This window comes from Labrus bergylta, chromosome 4 (assembly GCF_963930695.1).
Source record: "Labrus bergylta chromosome 4, fLabBer1.1, whole genome shotgun sequence".
Classification (NCBI taxonomy): domain Eukaryota; kingdom Metazoa; phylum Chordata; class Actinopteri; order Labriformes; family Labridae; genus Labrus; species Labrus bergylta.
In genome coordinates, this window is record NC_089198.1 from 10,931,195 (window position 1) to 10,951,028 (window position 19,834).

At 39.6% G+C, this 19,834-nt stretch overlaps 1 protein-coding gene across 3 annotated transcripts; it reads left to right on the forward strand.

Moving 5' to 3' along the window:
* Positions 1-317: 317 nt before the first annotated feature.
* On the forward strand, positions 318-18,133 carry apol1 (apolipoprotein L, 1). 3 transcript variants are annotated; one of them, XM_065953711.1, is made up of 40 exons: positions 318-388; positions 1,127-1,248; positions 1,401-1,463; positions 3,973-4,044; positions 4,146-4,211; positions 4,311-4,379; positions 5,121-5,195; positions 5,280-5,351; positions 5,480-5,542; positions 6,220-6,285; positions 6,384-6,452; positions 6,624-6,695; positions 6,788-6,856; positions 6,949-7,017; positions 7,140-7,208; positions 7,298-7,360; positions 7,456-7,524; positions 7,638-7,697; positions 8,182-8,247; positions 8,346-8,390; positions 8,508-8,570; positions 8,730-8,777; positions 8,929-8,997; positions 9,117-9,170; positions 9,377-9,445; positions 9,678-9,755; positions 9,837-9,896; positions 10,139-10,213; positions 10,343-10,396; positions 10,791-10,832; positions 11,888-11,944; positions 12,173-12,253; positions 12,348-12,398; positions 13,556-13,630; positions 13,785-13,835; positions 14,246-14,296; positions 15,009-15,086; positions 15,193-15,232; positions 15,968-16,019; positions 16,334-18,133. In XM_065953711.1, the coding sequence occupies exons 2-40, from the start codon at positions 1,246-1,248 to the stop codon at positions 17,283-17,285; spliced, it is 3,300 nt and encodes a 1,099-aa protein (XP_065809783.1). In that variant the 5' UTR covers positions 318-388; positions 1,127-1,245; the 3' UTR covers positions 17,286-18,133. The 3 variants fall into 3 exon arrangements, with proteins under 3 accessions (XP_065809783.1, XP_020510687.2, XP_020510688.2); XM_020655031.3 differs by lacking the exons at positions 318-388; positions 10,139-10,213 and having other exon boundaries at positions 455-1,248; XM_020655032.3 differs by lacking the exons at positions 318-388; positions 10,139-10,213; positions 10,343-10,396 and having other exon boundaries at positions 455-1,248.
* Positions 18,134-19,834: the final 1,701 nt, after the last annotated feature.

The window sequence follows — 19,834 nt, forward strand, 5'->3', positions numbered from 1 at the left end:
TCAGCCAAAAATCCCATCTCAGCTGGATTGAGCCTATAAAAGATGTACAGATCAAAATTAGCTGACAGCCATTTGAATTATTGCAATGTATGTATTGTGTACTGTCCATGTTAAATACATAATTAAAAAAAACAAGTAAAATAGCTAACTAGACCTTTTTAAAAACTGTTTAACAAACAATGTGGGACTTGCCAGCTTACATCTTTTTCTTCAATGCTGTGCATACATTTGGAATTGCTGTTTCTCCTTGTTCCTTCTGGATGCGGACAACCCTTTCTACCGCGAATGTCATGTAATGTGCTTTTATTTTGAAAGACTGCAAAAGGGACTTCCGCTACATCGTAAAGTTACGGGAGTAAATAACAACCAAGAGGAGAAAATGTTACACGTAAGTTGTTTAGTGAGGTGGATTTATCTTAAAAAACATTTGTTTGGGTGACTAACTCTCTTTCAGGAGGATGCTACAAGCTTTGAGTCAGACAGTGATGAGTGACAGGAGGATTAAATGCAAATGTACCTTCACCGTGCGTCACCTGTAAGCGAACAGCTACGATTGGCTTAATTGTCACTTAATAAATCTTAATTGACCAATAAGTTTTCATCGATGACTCCACTGGGGATGAAAATACGTTTCAGAGAACCCACGCCTGCTTTAAGAGACATCACTTTGTGCAGGCTGGTCTCCAAAGTTCAATCTCGGAAAATGTACGACTTTATTCTCGTAAATGTAAGCGAGTGTGTTGCCAGGTCCGCTTGTTATAAGCGACTTTTGGGCTTGTTTTTTCCTGTAAAGTCGCTTGCAAATACCGTCAGGCGCGGGTTGCGGGGTTTTTGGGTTTGTTTTCTAAAGTGCAGTTGCTTGTTTGGGCTTGCTTTGCTCCCTGTATGGTATGAATCCCTACCATAGACTACTGATTCTCTCCACAACTCTCCACAATAAAGCGAAAAACGATCGCGATAGTTTGTCCATTTCCAGGATCCGTCCACAACCCCCGTTTCTTTCTTTGGGTTTTCCCGATCTGTTGATCTCTCTTTTAAACTATGTGGTGGGTTAGGTAACCTGTTTGGCTTCATTTTTTATCTGTTTGAGGAGCCAGGCGCGCTTGTTTTGGGCTTGTTTCCATAGAGCTGGTTTGCTTGTTTCTCTCGCGAGATCTGGCAACACTGGGGAGTGACAACAGCTGGCAGTATCAACAAAACCGGTTAAACCCGCAGGAATAACCCGACGCGAAACAACAGCACACCATGGTGAGTTCACGTATCTTCAAAAAATAAAAAACAACAACTAAAAGTTTGTGTCGAAACATGTTTGTGTAGTTTTTCAACACCATAATCCTCGACACAGTCTTGTTTGCTGTTTGGTTTGATGTGCGTTAAAAGATAAACTTTGTGTTTGACAGGATCGATACGACAACCTGGATTTGGATTTGGAGTGTGAAGGAGGAGGAGGAGGAGGAGTAGCTGTGAGTAGATATCTTCTGTCAATGATGTTAAAGCTGTTAAAAGCTGCTTAACTTTCTGTCTTAAGGTTTTTGTGGAGTTCTTTGTGTTTTGTTTAAAGGGATACTTTAAGTGCTGCATTAATCTTTGTATCATTAGAAAGCTGGTAGTGTTTTTGAATGGTCGTGCATCCCGCCCTCATTTTCCCCTGAGATGGGAAATCTTTGTATTTCTGTCAGTTTTTTTTTTTTTTTTAAGTCAGTTTAAAACATATGTTAGTAAAAGTTAACCTCTACCCGACTTTAATTTGTGTGACTGAAACTGTCAACACACCTACCTACACGCTGCACTGCAAAAGTATGTGGACAGTGACACATTTTGTTTTCTTTTCTGACATTGTTGATGAGGGTGAGATACTAAATTTCAGCAGGTCATGATACAGTGTAGAAACTGTAGCCCTGTTGCCATGGCTGGACTAACCTTCAAGGTTTCTTCAGGACAAATGCATCACCAATGAATCCCCCTTACACAACACATTTTGCTATGGGTCAAGGAACAGTGTTTCACATCAAATGGTAGACGACCTGTCTAACTAAAATCAAGTATTTAAAGACTTTTTTCCATTGTTGTTGCTGCTGTGTTTGTATCTATCCTTCTCCTTCTTCCTGCATTTCCCTCCATCCCACTTTCCAAGCCCAGCGTGTTTCCGGCAGACGGCTGTTCATTAAGAGTCTGGTTCTGCTCGAGGTTTCTGCCTCTAAAAGACGTTTTTCCTTGCCACTGTAACTACCAGCTTTCTCGACACATTCGGCATCAGCGCCAAGCACGTTGCTGATGCGTTGCTGCACGACAACCGCCTTTCAAATGTTGCTCAGTGCTCATGATGGATTCATGTTGGGTCTTGTAGAGAACATAACGAAGAGTAAGGTCTTTTACCTGCTACTTTTGCAAAGCATCTTGAGCTAACATTTGTTATGAAATGGAGCTCTACAAATGAAGATTGATTGATTGATTGACATGTTTTCAATCATACATAATCCTCTGAAAATAGTCATTTTGTTGCCTCAGAATTGGCTCTTTACTGTGGGCCTATATCAAAATTGGTAAAAAGTCACATCAGCAGTGTACCTGCCAGTTTGCCCCCCATGTTTCTACAAGGAGAGTTCAGTCAAAATATTGCAATCTGATAGGCTAACTGGCCTTTTCTTTGAACAATGACACAGTATTTGCTGAAACATGGATTACACTAAATTCAATTCAGGGGTATATTGGTGACGAATCTTAAACAGTGATTCTTAAACACAATGAGCTGTATTGACTCCTTCAGGCTGTGCAACAAGGAAGCAGTCATTATGTTTCCTACAGTGTGCCTTTGTAACAAGAAGTGAAGAAGTATTATAGCTCGGAAAGTGGAGCTTTGTCAAGTGCGGCTTGATAGACGACAGAGAGATTCAGCGTTGTTTTTGTCTGTTGGTGGGAGTTCTAGAAAGAGAATATTTCCTTCACTGTTCTTTAAAGTCGTGAACACCTTCAGAACATATTTAAGCTTTAAGCGTTCAGCTGGCTCTCTCAATGTGACTTTGTTTTAAGGAGCTGTCTTTGTACATGTTTGAGTGCAAAACAAGCGTGTCGAAGAAACACTGAGAACTGCTCTTTCTGAAACATTTGCATAGTCATGGAAAAAACAACATACAGTTGAACCCAGTTTGTTAACCTTTCTGTGTGACAGAGCTTTGTATACACCATGTCATTTTTGTATTTCCTTAAAGATGAAGCCTTTGAAAGTGATGGTCTGAGACCGTTATTAGCTTAAGAGCTACTTAACACGTTGAAAAGGAGATTTCTTTTCTTTATTTCTGAGCTTTTTAAGCCTTTTTATTGGAGAGACAGGAGGGCTTCAGCCTCTGTACATGGGGTTTTCAAACTAACAGCTAGGCTAACGGCTCGGCAAAAAGCTAATTTCCAGTCCACAAAATGATGCAGGGAAAAGGCTTACAAAATAATGTGAGGTTGAACAGAAAATTGTAAACGAAGAGCCAGCAGGTTATTGTGAGGATTTTGTCTCTATTCTTAAAGTAGCATGTGCTTCTTAAAATTGTTATAGAGAGTATAGAGAGATATAGAGTATGATCGTTTTTCTCTGAGCTAGGAACAGAACAATCCCTCTATCTTTACTGTCAACATTGATTCCTGTCCAGACATGAAGGCAGCTTCAAGTCCAGACAAGAACTCTGGACCTGAAGATGGACTGTAAGAATGAAAAACAAGTGACTTTGCATCCTTTCACACACATAAATGTTCAGTCATTCTTAGCATCCTTTTTTTTCTTCCATTCAGTCCTCAAATAGAGGCAGATTGCTGCTGACTCACAGGTCGTTACACATAATATTTACTGTCTCTTACTCGACTATAATTAAAGATGCCTTTGCTGTATGTCAGAGCTGAAACCAAAGTAGATATTAGTTTGGTTTCATCCCTCATGTTTTTTAGTTCCTCATGGTTAATATTCTTTTTATGTAACTTCTCATGCAGCAAAAAGCGGCGTTATTCGGAGGGATGTTCAAAAGATCCTCCAAGATCATTGAACCATCAGCCCCAGCGCCGGTAATGTTGTAGTATGACATTAAGTAACTTTAAATCTAAATAACTACACGTTGTTATTCTGAATATTCTCCCTTACTGTGTCTTCTGTTTGGACTTTACAGGACAGTTTATCAGTCAGCAGTGAACTCTCAAAGAGCAGCGACAGTCTCACTGACAACAGCACCAAGGTGACGCTCAGGAGTCATTTCTTGATGGATTTATGTTAAATCTGTTTTTTAATTCAATTTTTTTGTACTCATGCATACTTTTTTTTTTTTTTTATTCAGGAAAAAGGGAATGTATTCAAAGACGTGTTTAAGAAGACCACCAAAGCTGGCAAAGAGGGCCGGCAACAGGTGTGTAGTGTCCTTCATCAACTCACTGTCCACCTCATTGTTTTTGTTTTTTAAATGCTCTGAAATAGAGCTAGGTGATAAATGATAATCAATTAATCAAGCTGTTCACCAAATAACAATAATTCTGTTTATTGATTAATCATTGAAGCCATTTACCAAACAGAATAGTGAACATTTTCTGATTTTAGCTGGGCACAAAATTTGATGTTTTTTTCTGTTAAACTGAATAATTTATGGGGTTTTTTTATATTTATTTGAGTTTTTCTGGCCTTTATTGGATAAGACATCTGAAGAGAGACAGGAAACTTTGGGAGGAGAGAGTGGGGGGGATGACATGCAGCAAAGGGCCGAGGTCCGATTTGAACCCACGGTCGCTGTTACAAGAACTGTAGCCTCTGTACATCGGGCGCCAAACATAACTGCAAAACAATAGACGTCCTTATTTCATGATTTTTGACTCCAGAGCAGATGAGCAATGAAAAACGTTTCTTTGGGCTTCAAGTGGGGCACATCAGTGACATGAAGTCATAATAAAAGAGGGTTTCAAGAAGCCTAGATTTTTATTTTTGATGAACATGTAAACTAATTCCAGAGCTTTTTATTTTTAAATCATTTTGTGTGCATGCCATATTTATTAGCCAGTCGGATATCTCTTCATTTCTTAACAGAGATACTTGAGTATATGTCTAGGTTCTTGTAACAAAATGTGAATGTTTAACGCTTTCCAAAATGTTTGCATAGGACTCCCTCTCACTACAAAATGTTGACCTGTCTGTCAGTAGTGACAGCTTAACAGAAAACAACAAATCTTCAAAGGTGAGTTTACTCTCTGCTCGGTCACATGTTGTTGTCCCACACAGAAATGTGGAACTAAACTCTTCTCTGCATTGTTCTCTTCAGGAAAAATCAAGTGTGTTTGGTGGGATACTAAAACGGCCTCACAAACCAGGACACGCCCGGAGGCCTTCTCAGGTGAAACGAGATCTTCTGTTACAGCGAAGCAGCCTCTGGAGGATACAGTTTATCACCTGGATGCTCAAATGCTCCATGAAGAGCGCTATTTCATTTAAACACTGACGGATTTATTTTGTGTATTTTAGGATCTTTTGGACATCGAGCTCAGAGCCAGCAACGAAAGTCTGTCTGACAAAAGCACGACTAAAGTGAGTGTCATCCCTCCAAATGATCCAGGACTCAAACATTGAACAAAAACAAACCTCAAGGAAAAGCTTGTGATGCTTCTGTCAGCATTTGTTTATACTGCCTGGTTTTAAACCATAGTAGAGTGAGATCACTCAGACCCAACATTTTAAAAACCAAAACTACATTTGGCTCACCAAACCCCACTCCAGACAACTATATTGAAGTTAAATTAAAGTAGTTAAATATGGAGTAAATAAGTGACATTGATTTGTGATCATAATGTCTGTCAGGAAAAAGCTGCTGTAAAAAAAACACTTTGTGTCAATATTTAAAACTTTAACTTTCTGAAAATGTTGGGATAAATCAAGTGGATGTGTAGAAAGATGCATTACATGGTAATACTTTAGTTCTTCTTTAGTGTAAACGTTAGATTGTAATCTAACTGACTGCATGTGTATCGAGCATGACTCAGTGTTTGTTCGTTCGGGAAGGGTGTGTTTTGTTTTTGTGGATGTTTGAAGCGCGAGCTAAACCTGCGACTGTCAGCAATTTGGAAGCAGACCAGGCTCGTCTGTGAAGCTCTAAATCCCTGCCTGTCCATCTGACGGACTGCTGCAGTTAAAAAACAAAACCACTTTTTTCAATGTATTTCATTAACTGTCATATATATATAATTAATTCTAATGTAATTTCATAGGAGTCAGGAGGAGTGTTTAGTGGGATATTTAAAAAAAACCACTTTGGAGCAAGAGCACAATCTCAGGTAAGAGTCTAGCTGTGTTGTATCTATAGTTTCATCTTTTAATATAATAAGCAAATGATGATTATACCTAAAAGGTGATGTTTGTTTCTCGTCTGCAGGAGGATTTGTCAGCACCCAGCGAGCGCTCAGGCAGCAGCGACAATCTTTCTGTGAATAGCAGCACTAAGGTAAGTTTTGAAAAAGCTTCACACCTTAATTAGATATTCAGAGGGTCTTACCTCCTCATTTAAAAGACAGGTCTGTGTCTCTGTATTGGTTTTCCAATTGTGACAGAAACCAGACAAAAAAAATGTCTTAATCCCTTGATTAAAGGAAAAGCTATATTTCTCCTCTTTCAGGAGTCAGGTGGGGTGTTCAGTGGGATGTTTAAAAAATCCCCAAAACCATCAAGACAAAAGACAGAATCTCAGGTAAGAGCTGTGCATCTCACTTGTTCCTCTATGTTCCATTATCAAGAAATGATGATAATAATCAGGGAGGGATTTGTGTTTCTTACCTTCAGGAGGATCTGACTGCACCTAGTGAGCAATCAGGCAGCAATGACAATCTCTCTGTGAACAGCAGCACTAAGGTAAGTCTGTGACAGCAGAATACCTTCTTCATATAAACATCCTTTTATGTGAATAATGTAGTAATACAGTTTGATTTTTCTTCTTCTTTCAGGAAGCGGGAGGGCTGTTTGGTGGGATGTTTAAAAAATCCCCAAAGCCATTTGCAAGAGCACAATCTCAAGTAAGCGTTGTGGAGCAATCCTGCAGCTTGTGCAATTTAACATTCTAACCATTGTACTCTAGATATAGATTAGTATAGATTATTCTGACATAAATCTGTTGACATTTGTTTCTCACCTTCAGGAGGATTTGTCAGCACCCAGTGAGCGCTCAGGCAGCACTGACAATCTGTCTGTGAACTCCAACACTAAGGTGAGTTTCATTAAGGCGGATGAATACTTTGATCTTTTCCTCCATTTCCATCAAAATCATTTTTTTTTTTGTCCCTTTTTTGTCCCCAGGAGTCAGGAGGGGTGTTCAGTGGGATGTTTAAAAAATCCCCTTTTGCTAAAGCACAATCTCAGGTGAGAGTTGTGTATTTCTGCAGCTTATTTATCTCACCATTAATAAAAAAAATGATGGCAGATTGATATTGATCTGTTGACGTTTGTTTCTCCAGGAGGATTTGTCTGCACCAGGCGAACTCTCAGGAAGCAACGACAATCTAACTGAGAGTAACAACACTAAGGTGAGTTTGCAATGAATTCAGCCGCCTTCACTTTGAACCGTCAGGTTGCTGCTTGATCAACTCAAACAGTAAATCCAGGAATATTCAATTTTTTGTTCATATTTTTTACTCAGGAGAAAGGAGGAATCTTTGGTGGTGTGTTCAAAAAGAAAGTTGCCAAATCTCAGTCTCAGGTAAGAGTTCTATTCAGAAACAGGTTTCATTGTTAAAAGTTGCCTATCAAGTTTCAGGGATAGTGTGTTTGGTATTGTTCCAATGAAAAAATGTTTTCTTCATGAACCAACACTTTATTTAGTCTGGTTTCAAAGTCATGTCAGTACATGGATTTTAAAGTCTGTACTAAAGTGAAAATATTTGACGTTTTTGACATGCCTTTTGGGAATCTTGGCATAAAAAATGTTGAAAGCATCAGTTTTCACAACGTTTGATACTTTTTCAGTAGTCGTAGGGAGTCACAGATATCTGAAAATCTCCGACAACATCACACAAATAATTTTTCAATTCACAGGAATCCTAAAGCCTTTAAAACAAACTTTTCTTTTAGTTACCTGAGGTCTGTTTGGGACCAGTCAGCAGGTGTTTACAGAGAATACTTGAGTGTCTTTTCTTTCTGCTTGGCTCTTCAATTCTGACTATATGCTGCGTCCTGCTGTGTAGGATGATTTGACTGCAGAGATTGACCTCTCTGCCAGCAGTGACAGTCTCGTAGAAAAATCTTCAAAGGTGAGAGATGGAGGTACAAACAAGAACATTTTTTTTTTGTTTTTTTTTTTAACTTAAAATCAGTTTGTAACTTCAAATGCTCTGACTTTTCTTCTCAGGGTGAAGCATCGGCAAAGAAGAAGTATCCTTTCACCTCATCTCAGGTCATTAAACTACACACTTCCTCCTGCTTTGTATGCGTTTCTCCTCCCAGACACATCTCAGTGTTGGTCACATATTAAGATAATGACATGCTGATTTTGTGTATTGGGCTGTAACAGGATAAAGAGAAGACAGACTCCAACGAGAACAACTCTACTGAGGAGAAGCCCAAAGCCAAGCAGGTGTTGCTTTAAGATAGTTTTGCATGAGCTAAAAACAGCTCTCTAAATATAGAACCATGATCAAATATCTGCTGTGACATTAAGGCGAGGGTAAGGGCTATGTGTTGTTGTCGTTGTTGTTGTTCAGTGGACAATAACAGTGAATCTGCTTTATTTCAGAACGGATTTAACGCCATGATGAAGGGCGCGTTCTACCCAGACAAAAAGGTGGGAGATAGTTCCCTGTACTGCGCTGAAACAAAGCCTTCTCCTGTAGAATTTTTTTTTTAAAGTGATCAAGTTATATGCAGATGATGTTCTATTGTTTCTACTATGTACTGTTGTTTCTGTGTTACAAAACGGTTTGCTCCGTCTGCAGGAGAAGAACTCTAACTCTGACGGGGAGGAGGCATCCGACGATGGAGAGGGCCAACACGGTCACAAGCAGGTCTGTCAGGATTTTTTATATTTAATTTATAGTTTTTATGGGTTCTGCTTTCATCCAGAAAATGAAGTATGCATCCCTGTTTTATTTTGTTTTTTTCCCTTTTGTTTCCACATATTCAGAATAAATTCTCTGAGGCGATGACGAAGCTGAATCCATTTCGATCTGGAAACAAAGTAAGAAATATTTCCACTGTAATAGTCAGGGGTCAAGAATGATGATATTGTAGTTGTGATGAATGTGGTGATGGGATGTTTGTCGGATATAAAAGGACATCTTTTCCAGACAGTATTGTCAACCATTGTTTCCGAGCAAAACAAGTGATCTGATTTGGTGTTGATGCATCTCAATGCTAACATTTAATTTAACGTCCTATGTCTAGAAAGACACTGAAGACACTGAAGAGATGCTCAAGGAGAACGAAAATCCAGAGAAAGAGTATCCAAAGACGGTCAGTCTATTTATTGCATCACTCATGAGTCATCAGTCACCGCACACAGCTGATCAACTTCTGTCCAAAATACCCTTTCTGCTCACGCTCCGCCTTATCCTGCACATCCCTTTAACTCCCTTTTTAATCCGGACTCTGCTCTCGAGCCTGCCTGTCCTTCTGCTCGAGCACACTGTGTGACTCTGTGTGTGTGTGTGTTGTGACGGTGTATGTGTGTGTGTGTCCTTGACAGGTCAAAGGCAACATGATCCAGCGAGAGAGGAAAGAAAGAAGTGAAACTCCACTGGTCCCACCCAGACCGACTGAAGAGGTTTGCAGCTCACATTCAGCCCGGAGCGAGAGCAGTTCTTTGTCTTTTGATTGTGTTGTTAAGTCTGTGATCTCTTTACAGGAGATGAAAAGGACGTCCACATACGACAAGGTGAAATCACGAGGAACTGAGGATAGTCAGGTACAGACTACACTTCTTATAATTACACAACAATGGGTGGCTTGTTCTTCCCCAGCACTTTTCTACATTTGAATATATTTGTTATAAAATAATGTCCTTCAGTAAACCAGCACACATTGTGAAAAGGATTTACTGTGCTTTTGAAACTCATGCTTTATCAAAACTAAGAACTACACCTGTAGGGGTCTTTGTCTTCGATCTTGTTACTATATTTGGAAAAGTTGCCTGTGTGTCCTCTGCAGGGAAACAAGGACATGTTCTCCAGAGAGAGAAAGGAAAAACCCTCAGAAACAGTTTTAGTCAAACCGTCAGAGGAGGTACTTTAAGCCGTCATTGTTTAGGGAATAATATCTGTTTGTGGCACTTTAGAGCTGATGTGTATCAGAGTGTGTTGGCGCTGGTTTCTCAGCCCTCTGGTTTAACAAACTGCTCTGGTTAAACTTCAGGAGGTGAACAGAACAGCAGGACGTGGTCAGCAAAAGCAGAAGAACAATAATGATGTAAGAGCACGTACTATACACGGCGTCAGTGTTACACTGATTTATTGGTTTCCTGATAGATTTGGAATATTTGCTTATTGATAAGTTGTGAAATTTAACTTGGGAAAGAGGTAAAGATGTGATTTAAAAGTTGTTGTGGAAGATCTCAAAAGCATTTATATGAAAAACCATTTTAAGATAGTTCCTCAAATAATCCAGTTTGAGTCCTGAGAGCAGTTATAGTTCCTGTCAAATTAGTAGAAGTGCAATAATATTCCTTTAAAGCCTCTATCAAGCAAACAACGTACAAAAACACAGACTCACATTCAAACACAGAACAGTGCATGAAGAACATGTATGAAACACTTTTCTGCTACACTATAACTCACATGTATTGATGTTTAATTATCTGCAGAGCCAGTCAGATGATGAAATCCTCAACGAAGAGAGCAGAAAAGTAAGTTCTCCACAAATTGTTCAAACTGTATTAAGCAATAATCCACAGTATGAGTCTAGAATATGATATTGATAGACACAATGTTTGTGCAGACACTGACTGTTTATATTTGAGATTTGTTTTCAGTGTCTAACTCTGTAAATTTGTTGGTGAGAATTGAGATCAGAACTGTCTAAATGTGCTACTTTCTGCTTCCTTCATATCAGCTGTCTGAACTCTATGTTCTTAAGTCTTCTATTGTGGCGGCTATAAGATTAAAGAATGCTGCACAGAGACTAAGTGGGCCTGTACCTATGACTCGTTCATATCGGAATAAAACTCAAAGTCCAGATACATTATGTTGATTAATTCAACAAAAGAGTGAAAAATAATGCTTAAAAAAAAAAAAGTAGAAAAGATGATGAAAAATACGTTGATAATCATGATGATAAAGGTCAACAGAAGGTATTCAAACCCTCTGAGCCTCTTTGTCTAGCCTCCCACCTCACAAACACACAGGTAACGAAAAGGTAAAACCACGCCCACTGTGAATTACCGTAATTTCTATCGAACCCATATAAGGAGCAAAATGTAGCAAATAATCAACGGAGGTAAAAATACACAATATGGCTCTTACATCTTTCTTTTTTTTCCAAGAAGCTTTTTTTATTATTTTAGCTCCATTTTTCAAAAATTGCTCTTAACTATTTTTTAACCTTCAGAAGTTGTGTTGGTTTGGACAATATTTCTGCTTCAGTATGATTTCTTTCTTTTTTACACCAGAGCCACTGCTTGTTTACGGCTTCTCGATCCGCCATTAGAACATCTTTCAGTGTTGGAAGTAGATGTGAGGGAGATTATGCTGCAGCTGCTTTAGAAACACAGAAAACAAAGATACTCTTAGCTTTATTCGAGGGGGAACCTGTGGGAACTCTAACCTGTGTCATGCTGATACATGATATTCCTGCAGATTGCAGATCTTTTTATGAATTGGTATGTTATGCTTTGTAGTTCTTGAAGTTGTTGTTTCTCATGTTTCTACACTTTGTCATGTGCTACATTTTTTTGCTTTACAGACCAAGGTCAAAAAACACAAGCACCATAATCCGTTTATGCTACGTGCTGCAGCCAAGGTATTTAAGAGAGCGTTTTTTTTCTCCCTTAGTTAGGTATTCATGGAGACATTAATCTTCTTAACACCTACCTTTCAGTCTGTTAAATGTTCAATACTTAACTGTTCTTGTTTAATTTTCTCCTCATGTTGTGTTCAGAGATCATTTGCAAACTTGAGTTACATTTCTCGGTACTTATTTACCTCATAGTTACGTACACACCAGCTCACGCTTGCTCTGTACTTGTAGGCTCAGTCTGATGATGAGGGGCTGAAAGAAGACGACGAGGAAAAGAAAATGGAGGAGGAGGGCAAAGAGAAAACAGAGGAGGTCTTTAAATAAACTCATTTCCACCTTCTCCAGGATCACATCAGAATTCGACCTCTTTCTCTAATCCGTCTCTAATACTGATTTTTCTTTTCAGGCCAAAGTTAAGAAACCTAGGAGACATAATCCCTTCATGCATCATGCCAAGGTAACGATCAAACATTCTACACGTGCACACTTTTCCTTCCCATGTCTTTTTGTAACACACTTAAGTACAGGATAGTGCTGGTATGACTTGATTCAGTGTCACGTCTTCTGCAGTCTTCAATCCTCAAATCAGCAATCAGATGTTTGTTTTTGTATCAAGGCAGTGAACTCTCACTCTGTAGCCTGTTGGGTTGATTGTTGCTGAACTGGAAAAACTAGAATTTGAAAAGGAAGATCCGGGCTACACCCACTACACGTCGTCATTGTACTAAACACCACATCCACCCATTTCAGGCATTGAGTGCCTCTTGTGTTGTGCTAGTTAAGATCTATATTCTATGACAGATCACTGGAACAAATATATGTCAATGGGCGTTACCCAGGGCTGCACTGCAGTGGTTAGCGCTGTTACCTCACAGTGAGAAGGTTCTTGGTTCGAATCCCCATCAGACAGAGCCTTCTGCGTAATGTTTGCATGTTCTCCCCGAGCATGCTTGGGTTCTCCACGGGTACTCCGGCTTCCTCCCACAGTCCACAGACATGCCTTTTAGGTCAATTGGTGACTCTAAATTGTCTGTAGGTTTGAATGTGAGTGTGGCTGGTTGTCTGTCTCTACGTGTCAGCCCTGTGATTGACTGGCCAACAGTCCAGGGTGTGACCTCGCCTCTCGCCCCAATGACAGAAGAGATCGTCTCCAGCTCCCTGTGACACCAAACTGGAAAAACAGTTAAGATAAAGAATGGATGGGTGTTACCCAACGAGACAAAGTTTACCCCAATGCAGGATTTCCATTAGAATACTCCATGTTAAATCAAGAGTCCAAAATGACTGTGAAGGGCACATTATTTATCGTTTTCTCCAAATTCTAAGTGTAACATTTATCAACATATAACAACCTCCACAGTTCCTGCTCTGAACATAACAGTAGTGTTTATATCATCTGCACAATCTTCTGCAAAACATTCCACTGTTTAAGACTTCCCCTTGAAAGATGTGAGAGTCAGTTATGTTCAAGTCTGAACTCAGTGCTGTCAGATCAACATCGCAAAGGAAGTATTCTCAGTCAGGAAATCAAGATCATTCACAACCTTATTTTATACATTCCTCTATTTCTTAATATCCTTGTGACGTACACATTTTCCTTGTTGTCTTCTTCAGGCTCCGTCTGATGATGAAGGGCTGAACGAAGAAGAAGAAGGCAATTCTTCATCCAAAGAGGGAAAGAAAGACGAGGTTTTTAAACACATTCTCTTCATTTGATCTTTTTAATTAAATAGTGTTTGGTCTGATTTCTACAATAGCTGTGATCAGAACTCCATGCCTGTGTTACCATAGTTACTGCAAAAGAAACATTTGAGTGTTTGACGTCTTGTTTTTCTCCTTTCAGACCAAAGTCAAGAAGCCTAAGAAACATAATCCCTTCATGCCTCGGAGCAAGGTAACATTCACACATGTGATGTGTTCACTTTAACAGATAGATAAATGGTAAAATGAAGGTACTTATTTAACCCTTTCTTAGTCTTTTGACCACTAAAACCAGATTTTCCAGTTGTCTCCTGTCTGTATCTCTGTTGCTATTTACTTGAAAATATGCAGTCTTGGGGGTGTTATTTTGGCATGGACAGGAAGTTAGCGTTACTGGAATTTCAAGCACATACTACTGTCATGAGTTAAACACTGAACTAGATACCTGGCTCATGAATACAAAAAAATAATTTCCGGTTAATATATTTGACTAAATTTCCTCTCTTTTGCTTTGTAGCTCAATTTGAATTAGCTCATTAATACAAGATAACATTTATTTTTTATTTCATGCATAAACTGTGTGTTTCTGTGATCTGGTTTCAGGGCAGAGCTTTGCAGAGGAACGCACAGGATGGAGCAGGAAACTCCGCAGAGGTAGAGAAAATGACTGAATGAGACACAAAATTGTACACGATCTTGCTTCTTTTTTTTTTTCCCCATCCGTCACCTCTCACACACTTTGAGGCCTAAAACAATGTTAAACATTTTCCCCTCCCAGTCTTCGTCTTGAGTTTTTGTCCACCAGACAAACGTGCGGCATTCTTACTCATTGTGGTTCCATATTACAAAAGCTCTGTCGCAGGCACACGAGCTGCCCCTGAAAACAAGTCTCCTGCTTTTGTTTCTCTCCTGGGGGTCCTCTCATCTCCCAACAGAGACTATTACAGTCAACATGTCCCTCCCCCACTCACCCCTGCACACAACAGCACCGTGTTTGAACATGTCCCTAACATGGAAGATGAGATCAGTTTAGGTCGAAATGTGCACAGATTCGTTTCTCTGCTTCTCTTTTTTTTACGTGCCCATGGAAGACTTTGGCCTCTTTTACTTCTGCAAAAACAGCAGACACAAGGCAGTGTATTTAGAATCCCTTTTACCATTACTTCCCCTTTGTCTGAATGAATCCAGTGTAAAAAGTGAAACTAACAACATGGTATTTTTATTAGTGTATCTGGTTTCTGGCTTTGTTTATGTTCCTCAATCTCTCACAACATGCAGTACGGCTACAAGGGGAGACAAATCTGAGAATGTATTCATCACCTTTATAATTCATGAACTATAAAGGTTTTTATTTCTCTTCTTTCAGAATGAAGGTGGAAATCGAACCTTGTTCGACCAGCTGGAGGACTTCCGTATTGACCCAGCTCAACCTAGAAGTGGACAGGTTGGTTTCTGAAGAAAAAAATATTCTTTTGAATACTTCAGTGTAATCTGATGGCTTTACTATTAACCGTTTGGATGACAACAATACATCTTTTGGTGTCTTCCAGGATGCGGAGGATCTCATGGAGTGGTGGAACTCAGTGGAGTGTGAGTTATAAACGATGTTTCTCACTTTGTTTGGCGTCATTTCTGCATGGTCAGAAAGGCTCCATGTGCCTTGTTTATTCACTTTCACTACAGGACCAGAAGTATGTTTTTATATCACCTTTTCATTTTATTATCAGTTTTTAATCAAAGATATTTCTTTTTAAATACCTCCCAGCCATGTTTTGGCCCATCTATGGAAATCTTACTGCTGCAGCATGTAGTTATATGGCGGGGGGGGGGTGCCATGGTTGAATATGACACAATAAACCAGGTCAATAAAGACAATGATGTATGACCAGAAATGAGAACCTAAATCTGAAAAGCCAAAAAACAAATGTAAAGGTCAAATCTGACACGCCCTCAACCCATCATTATAAAAAAATGTTCAAGCCAACATCTGTGTTTTACCTCTCAAATCAACTTTTTCTGGTTACCCAGATGGTACCTGACAAAGTGTAGGGCTCTACCCATACTCCATTTAACACTTTTTGGAAAGTACTACATCACAAACACACACCATCGCCTGACCCCTCCAGTGGTCTTTTGGCTGATTTTTGAACAAACTGTACCTGCAGCCAGGTCCTGATGTAGTCTGGGAACCTGAAAACAAATAGAGCAGACTGTTTAGTACTTTTTGAAGGAGATGCTTGAAATGTCTCTGGTTGTCCCCAAACTTTTATAACAATATGATAAAGCCAAATATCTCATTGAGCTGCATTGTTTTTACTTTCTCAGCTTGGGAAGAAACGCCTCAGGATGAAGACATGACAGAAAAAGAAGAGGCCAAGTAAGTGACATCTCAGTCTGTTGTTGATTAAATATTTCACTGATTAAAGTGAATTCCATGACCCTGGTTTCAACTCAGACGTGAAATCCATTTTGACAGGAAAAAATGTCTCTGAAACAATTTCACCATTATAAAGAATAATCCAAAGAACAAGCTGTCACGAGATCTTAAAGGGATGTATTGGGAAAGATGATGCATAACTCAGTAATAAAATAAAACCATTATATGCATTGCTAGATACATTTACAATAAGTGAGAATTGAAGACACAGTGAGTCTGTCTGTGTCTAATCACTCCTAACTCTCTCCTCTCAGGGCGTTTGCTGTGACGGCCGACAAGGTGCAGAAGGGTATCCGTGTCTTTAACAAGCTGTTCTCAGAGCGTGCTGAGAGCCTCTGGATGCACGTCGTCGACCTCAACAGCATCGCCGACGGCCTGGACAAGTTCAGCAAGAACACGAAGATCGCTCAAATCACCGGCGGCTCCACCAGCGCCATTGGAGGCGTCGCCACCATCACGGGCCTTGCTCTGGCCCCGGTCACCATGGGAGTGTCCTTGATTGTCACAGCCGTGGGATTGGGTGTTGCAACAGCAGGGGGTCTGACATCGGCAGGGGCTGGCATCTCCAACCAGGTCAACAACTCCATGGACCGCAAGAAGGTGGAGAAGATCGTGCATGACTATCAGGAGAAGATGGTCGACCTCAACAAGTGCCTGAAATTCATCAAGCAGGGAATCGAGAACCTGAAGAGGTTTGACCTGATCAAGATGAAAAAGCACGCCTACAACCGCGACTTCCCCGTGCTCAGCAGCAGTTTCTACGAGGACGGTGCCATGGCGGGAAAAGCCATCCTGGTCAACGCTAATGAGATCATGCGCGTCGTGCAGATCGCCAACGTGGCCGGCAGCACGGCGGCCAGGGCGGTGCAGATCGCCAGCATGGCCACTGGGGTTCTCACTGGTCTCTTCGTAGGCATGGATATCTACTTTGTGGCCAAAGACTCCAAAGAACTGAAGAAAGGGGCCAAGTCAGAGTTTGCCGCCAAAATCAGGGAGGTGGCTACGCAGCTGCATGACGGTCTAGTGGAGCTGAACACGATCAGACAAGAGCTGCAAGCGACCTCACCAGAAAACGGCAACAATCCAGCTGCCGTGGACGCCGAGAAGAAAGAGAAGGACGACAAATACAGCAGCTCAGACGAAGATGAAATCGACCGCATTAAAAAGGCCATTAAAAAGGACTACGAGAACCGAGAATATGTGTGACAGAAGCCTCACAACTGGAAAAGGCCTCACGTTCAAACAGAGAAGTCACTTCACCACCAGTCCCCTGACAAAAATATAAGCATTCCTGTGACTTGTTTGTACCTTTACGAGGATGGGTGTCACCCAGTCTTAAAGGGATACTTCACCCATTTGCATTAAGCTTTGTATCATTAGAAACCTGGTAGTATTTTTGCAGTAAATTTCGGAATCAGTTGAGGAAATGGCCTCATTTACTGAAGTAAATATGTCTGTAAATGTTTTTATTACTATATTTCTACTGCTGACCCGATGTCAAGACAGATTCATCTTTCGACGGGTGAAGTATCCCTTTAATACAAAAAACTACAATCAGCTTATTGTGAATGTCAAAAGAGGAGACACCACTCTCGACCTTATTACACTAGTTACTAACTTTCCTTTGGAGAACTGACTTCTTGATTCTGAACACTACAGCTGAGGCTTTGCGGTACTAAAAAAAAGTCTCACATCTGCTTCACTGGCAGCTGTGCCATCGTGAGAAACTGCCACGTTTTTAAGGACGACAAAATGGGATTCAGAAATCAAACAAAATCATGCACATGTCATGGTATGGTTTAAGATGACCTAAAGGAAATGATTTTCTAGATTTGATCATTTAGACTTTAAACCATGCTTGAGTTTAATCTGTGTGTTTGTTCATATTGAAACTTTTACCAACTGTAGCGATCCTGATCCTTGGTGAACATGATATTTATTTTTAGTCCAGGGTGGAGTTGTTTATTATTATGACAGCTTTTTTACGTGCAATATATTGTCAAATTCCATGTGTACTAAATGTAAAAATTGAATCATTAAAAGTCTGAAAAACATTCCTGTCAATCTGTGCTTTTTTTTTTTTGTTCGGGCCGGGAATCTCTGGGTGTCTCACGATTTGATTCAGAATTTATTCTCGATTCAAAATGATTCTTGATTCAAAGTCTATTTTTGAATTTGTACATATTTCTGGATCTACTCCAGTTATCTGTGAGACCGGCTGAATTTCCTGCTGCTCCATTTGGCATTCTGATGAGTTTAAGAGCTAGCATTAGCACTTAGCAGGGAGTGACTGATAAGCCCAAAAAAAAAACAGATTTTTGGAAGTTATGAATCTATTTAAAATCTAACAAGATAAGGAATCATGATTTTTTTTTTTCCCCCACCTCTAGTTTTTGTTAAGTTTACATGGAAGGAAACAAAAGACTGAATTTCCGTCTACTTACTTCTCTGCACTTACTGGGCTGCTATTTGTTAAGTTAATGACCAAGATAACAGTGTTTGTCAAAGCTTGCTTGAACAGTGTTTACTTTTCTTCAGAGATTTTTTATGATGAATGTAGACGGAAGAATGCTAGCTGCAAAATCACTGCGTTCCTGGCGTCCATTTCTTTTATGGTGTACAATAAAAAAAATTATCCTAAAACAGGAATGCCTTATTATTTTTGTGACTGTTTACAACACACATCCTTTTTTTTTCTTTTTTTCTTGGTGATAAGGTGAATACATAGACATGACAACTAAAGCAAAAACAAACAAAGAAAAATAAATAAAAATAGATACAAAAAAAGCAAAACATAAGCAAAGATACAGAGCGACAATACAGACAAAATACATTTAAATGAGATGAGAGTCAAGCAATGATTTTAATGTTCAGATAGTGTGTTAGAAAGGTGTGAAATGTGTTCCTGGGAGCTTAATGCATTAAAGTGCGGAATATAGTGGGGAGTAGCGAGAAAACAAACAAAAATATGAATAAATGAAAAATAAATTTAAAATTAGTTAGAGGAAAAAGTATATATGCATGTAAACATTAATGGAAGGAAGATAAAATTATATAAATGTAATTATGTGACCATCGTAAAAAGAGAGGTGATGGTAATAAATATATATATATAATAATGAATATACACAATATCCATAGGTGTACATCATGCTATTCAGATCATAGAGATGTCGTAAAGAAGAAGAGCAGAGTAGAACAGAGAGTTGGGGGCCACAGGGTCCCCGCGGAATCAGGCGAGAGGCCCCACCCTCGCACATAAAGCCCCCCAGCGGCACCAGCGAAAACTCCCATTACAACACTTTCCAACAGCAGGAAGTTAAAAGTTAAAGTTGAAAGCAGGCAGATCCTCACAGTCCTACAGCTGTTGTTGTTCAGAAGTGTGTGTTTAACTGTACTGGTGGCTGTGGTGAGCTTTCATCTTTTCAACTTCCTTTTCAATTTTCATTTAAAAATCGATGGGATCGTTTTTCTTATTGACCCTGACTCTAATGACACGTTTTATTCTATCCATACTTTATCATGTGCTTTGCTTCGTGCTTTGATTTTTTTTTTCTATAGGCCTGTATGTTTGGAGAAACAAGTACACGTAGGCTGCTAAACTTGCACATTGCATTAAGTGAAAAGCTATTTTATTTAGGCTATGTAGTCAGAAGATAAATATCATAAATGGTTTATTAACAAGTAGCAGAAGGCGTTTTGTATTACTATAACAGGTATGTAAAGAAATCAAGACCCAATCTGTATATATTCTA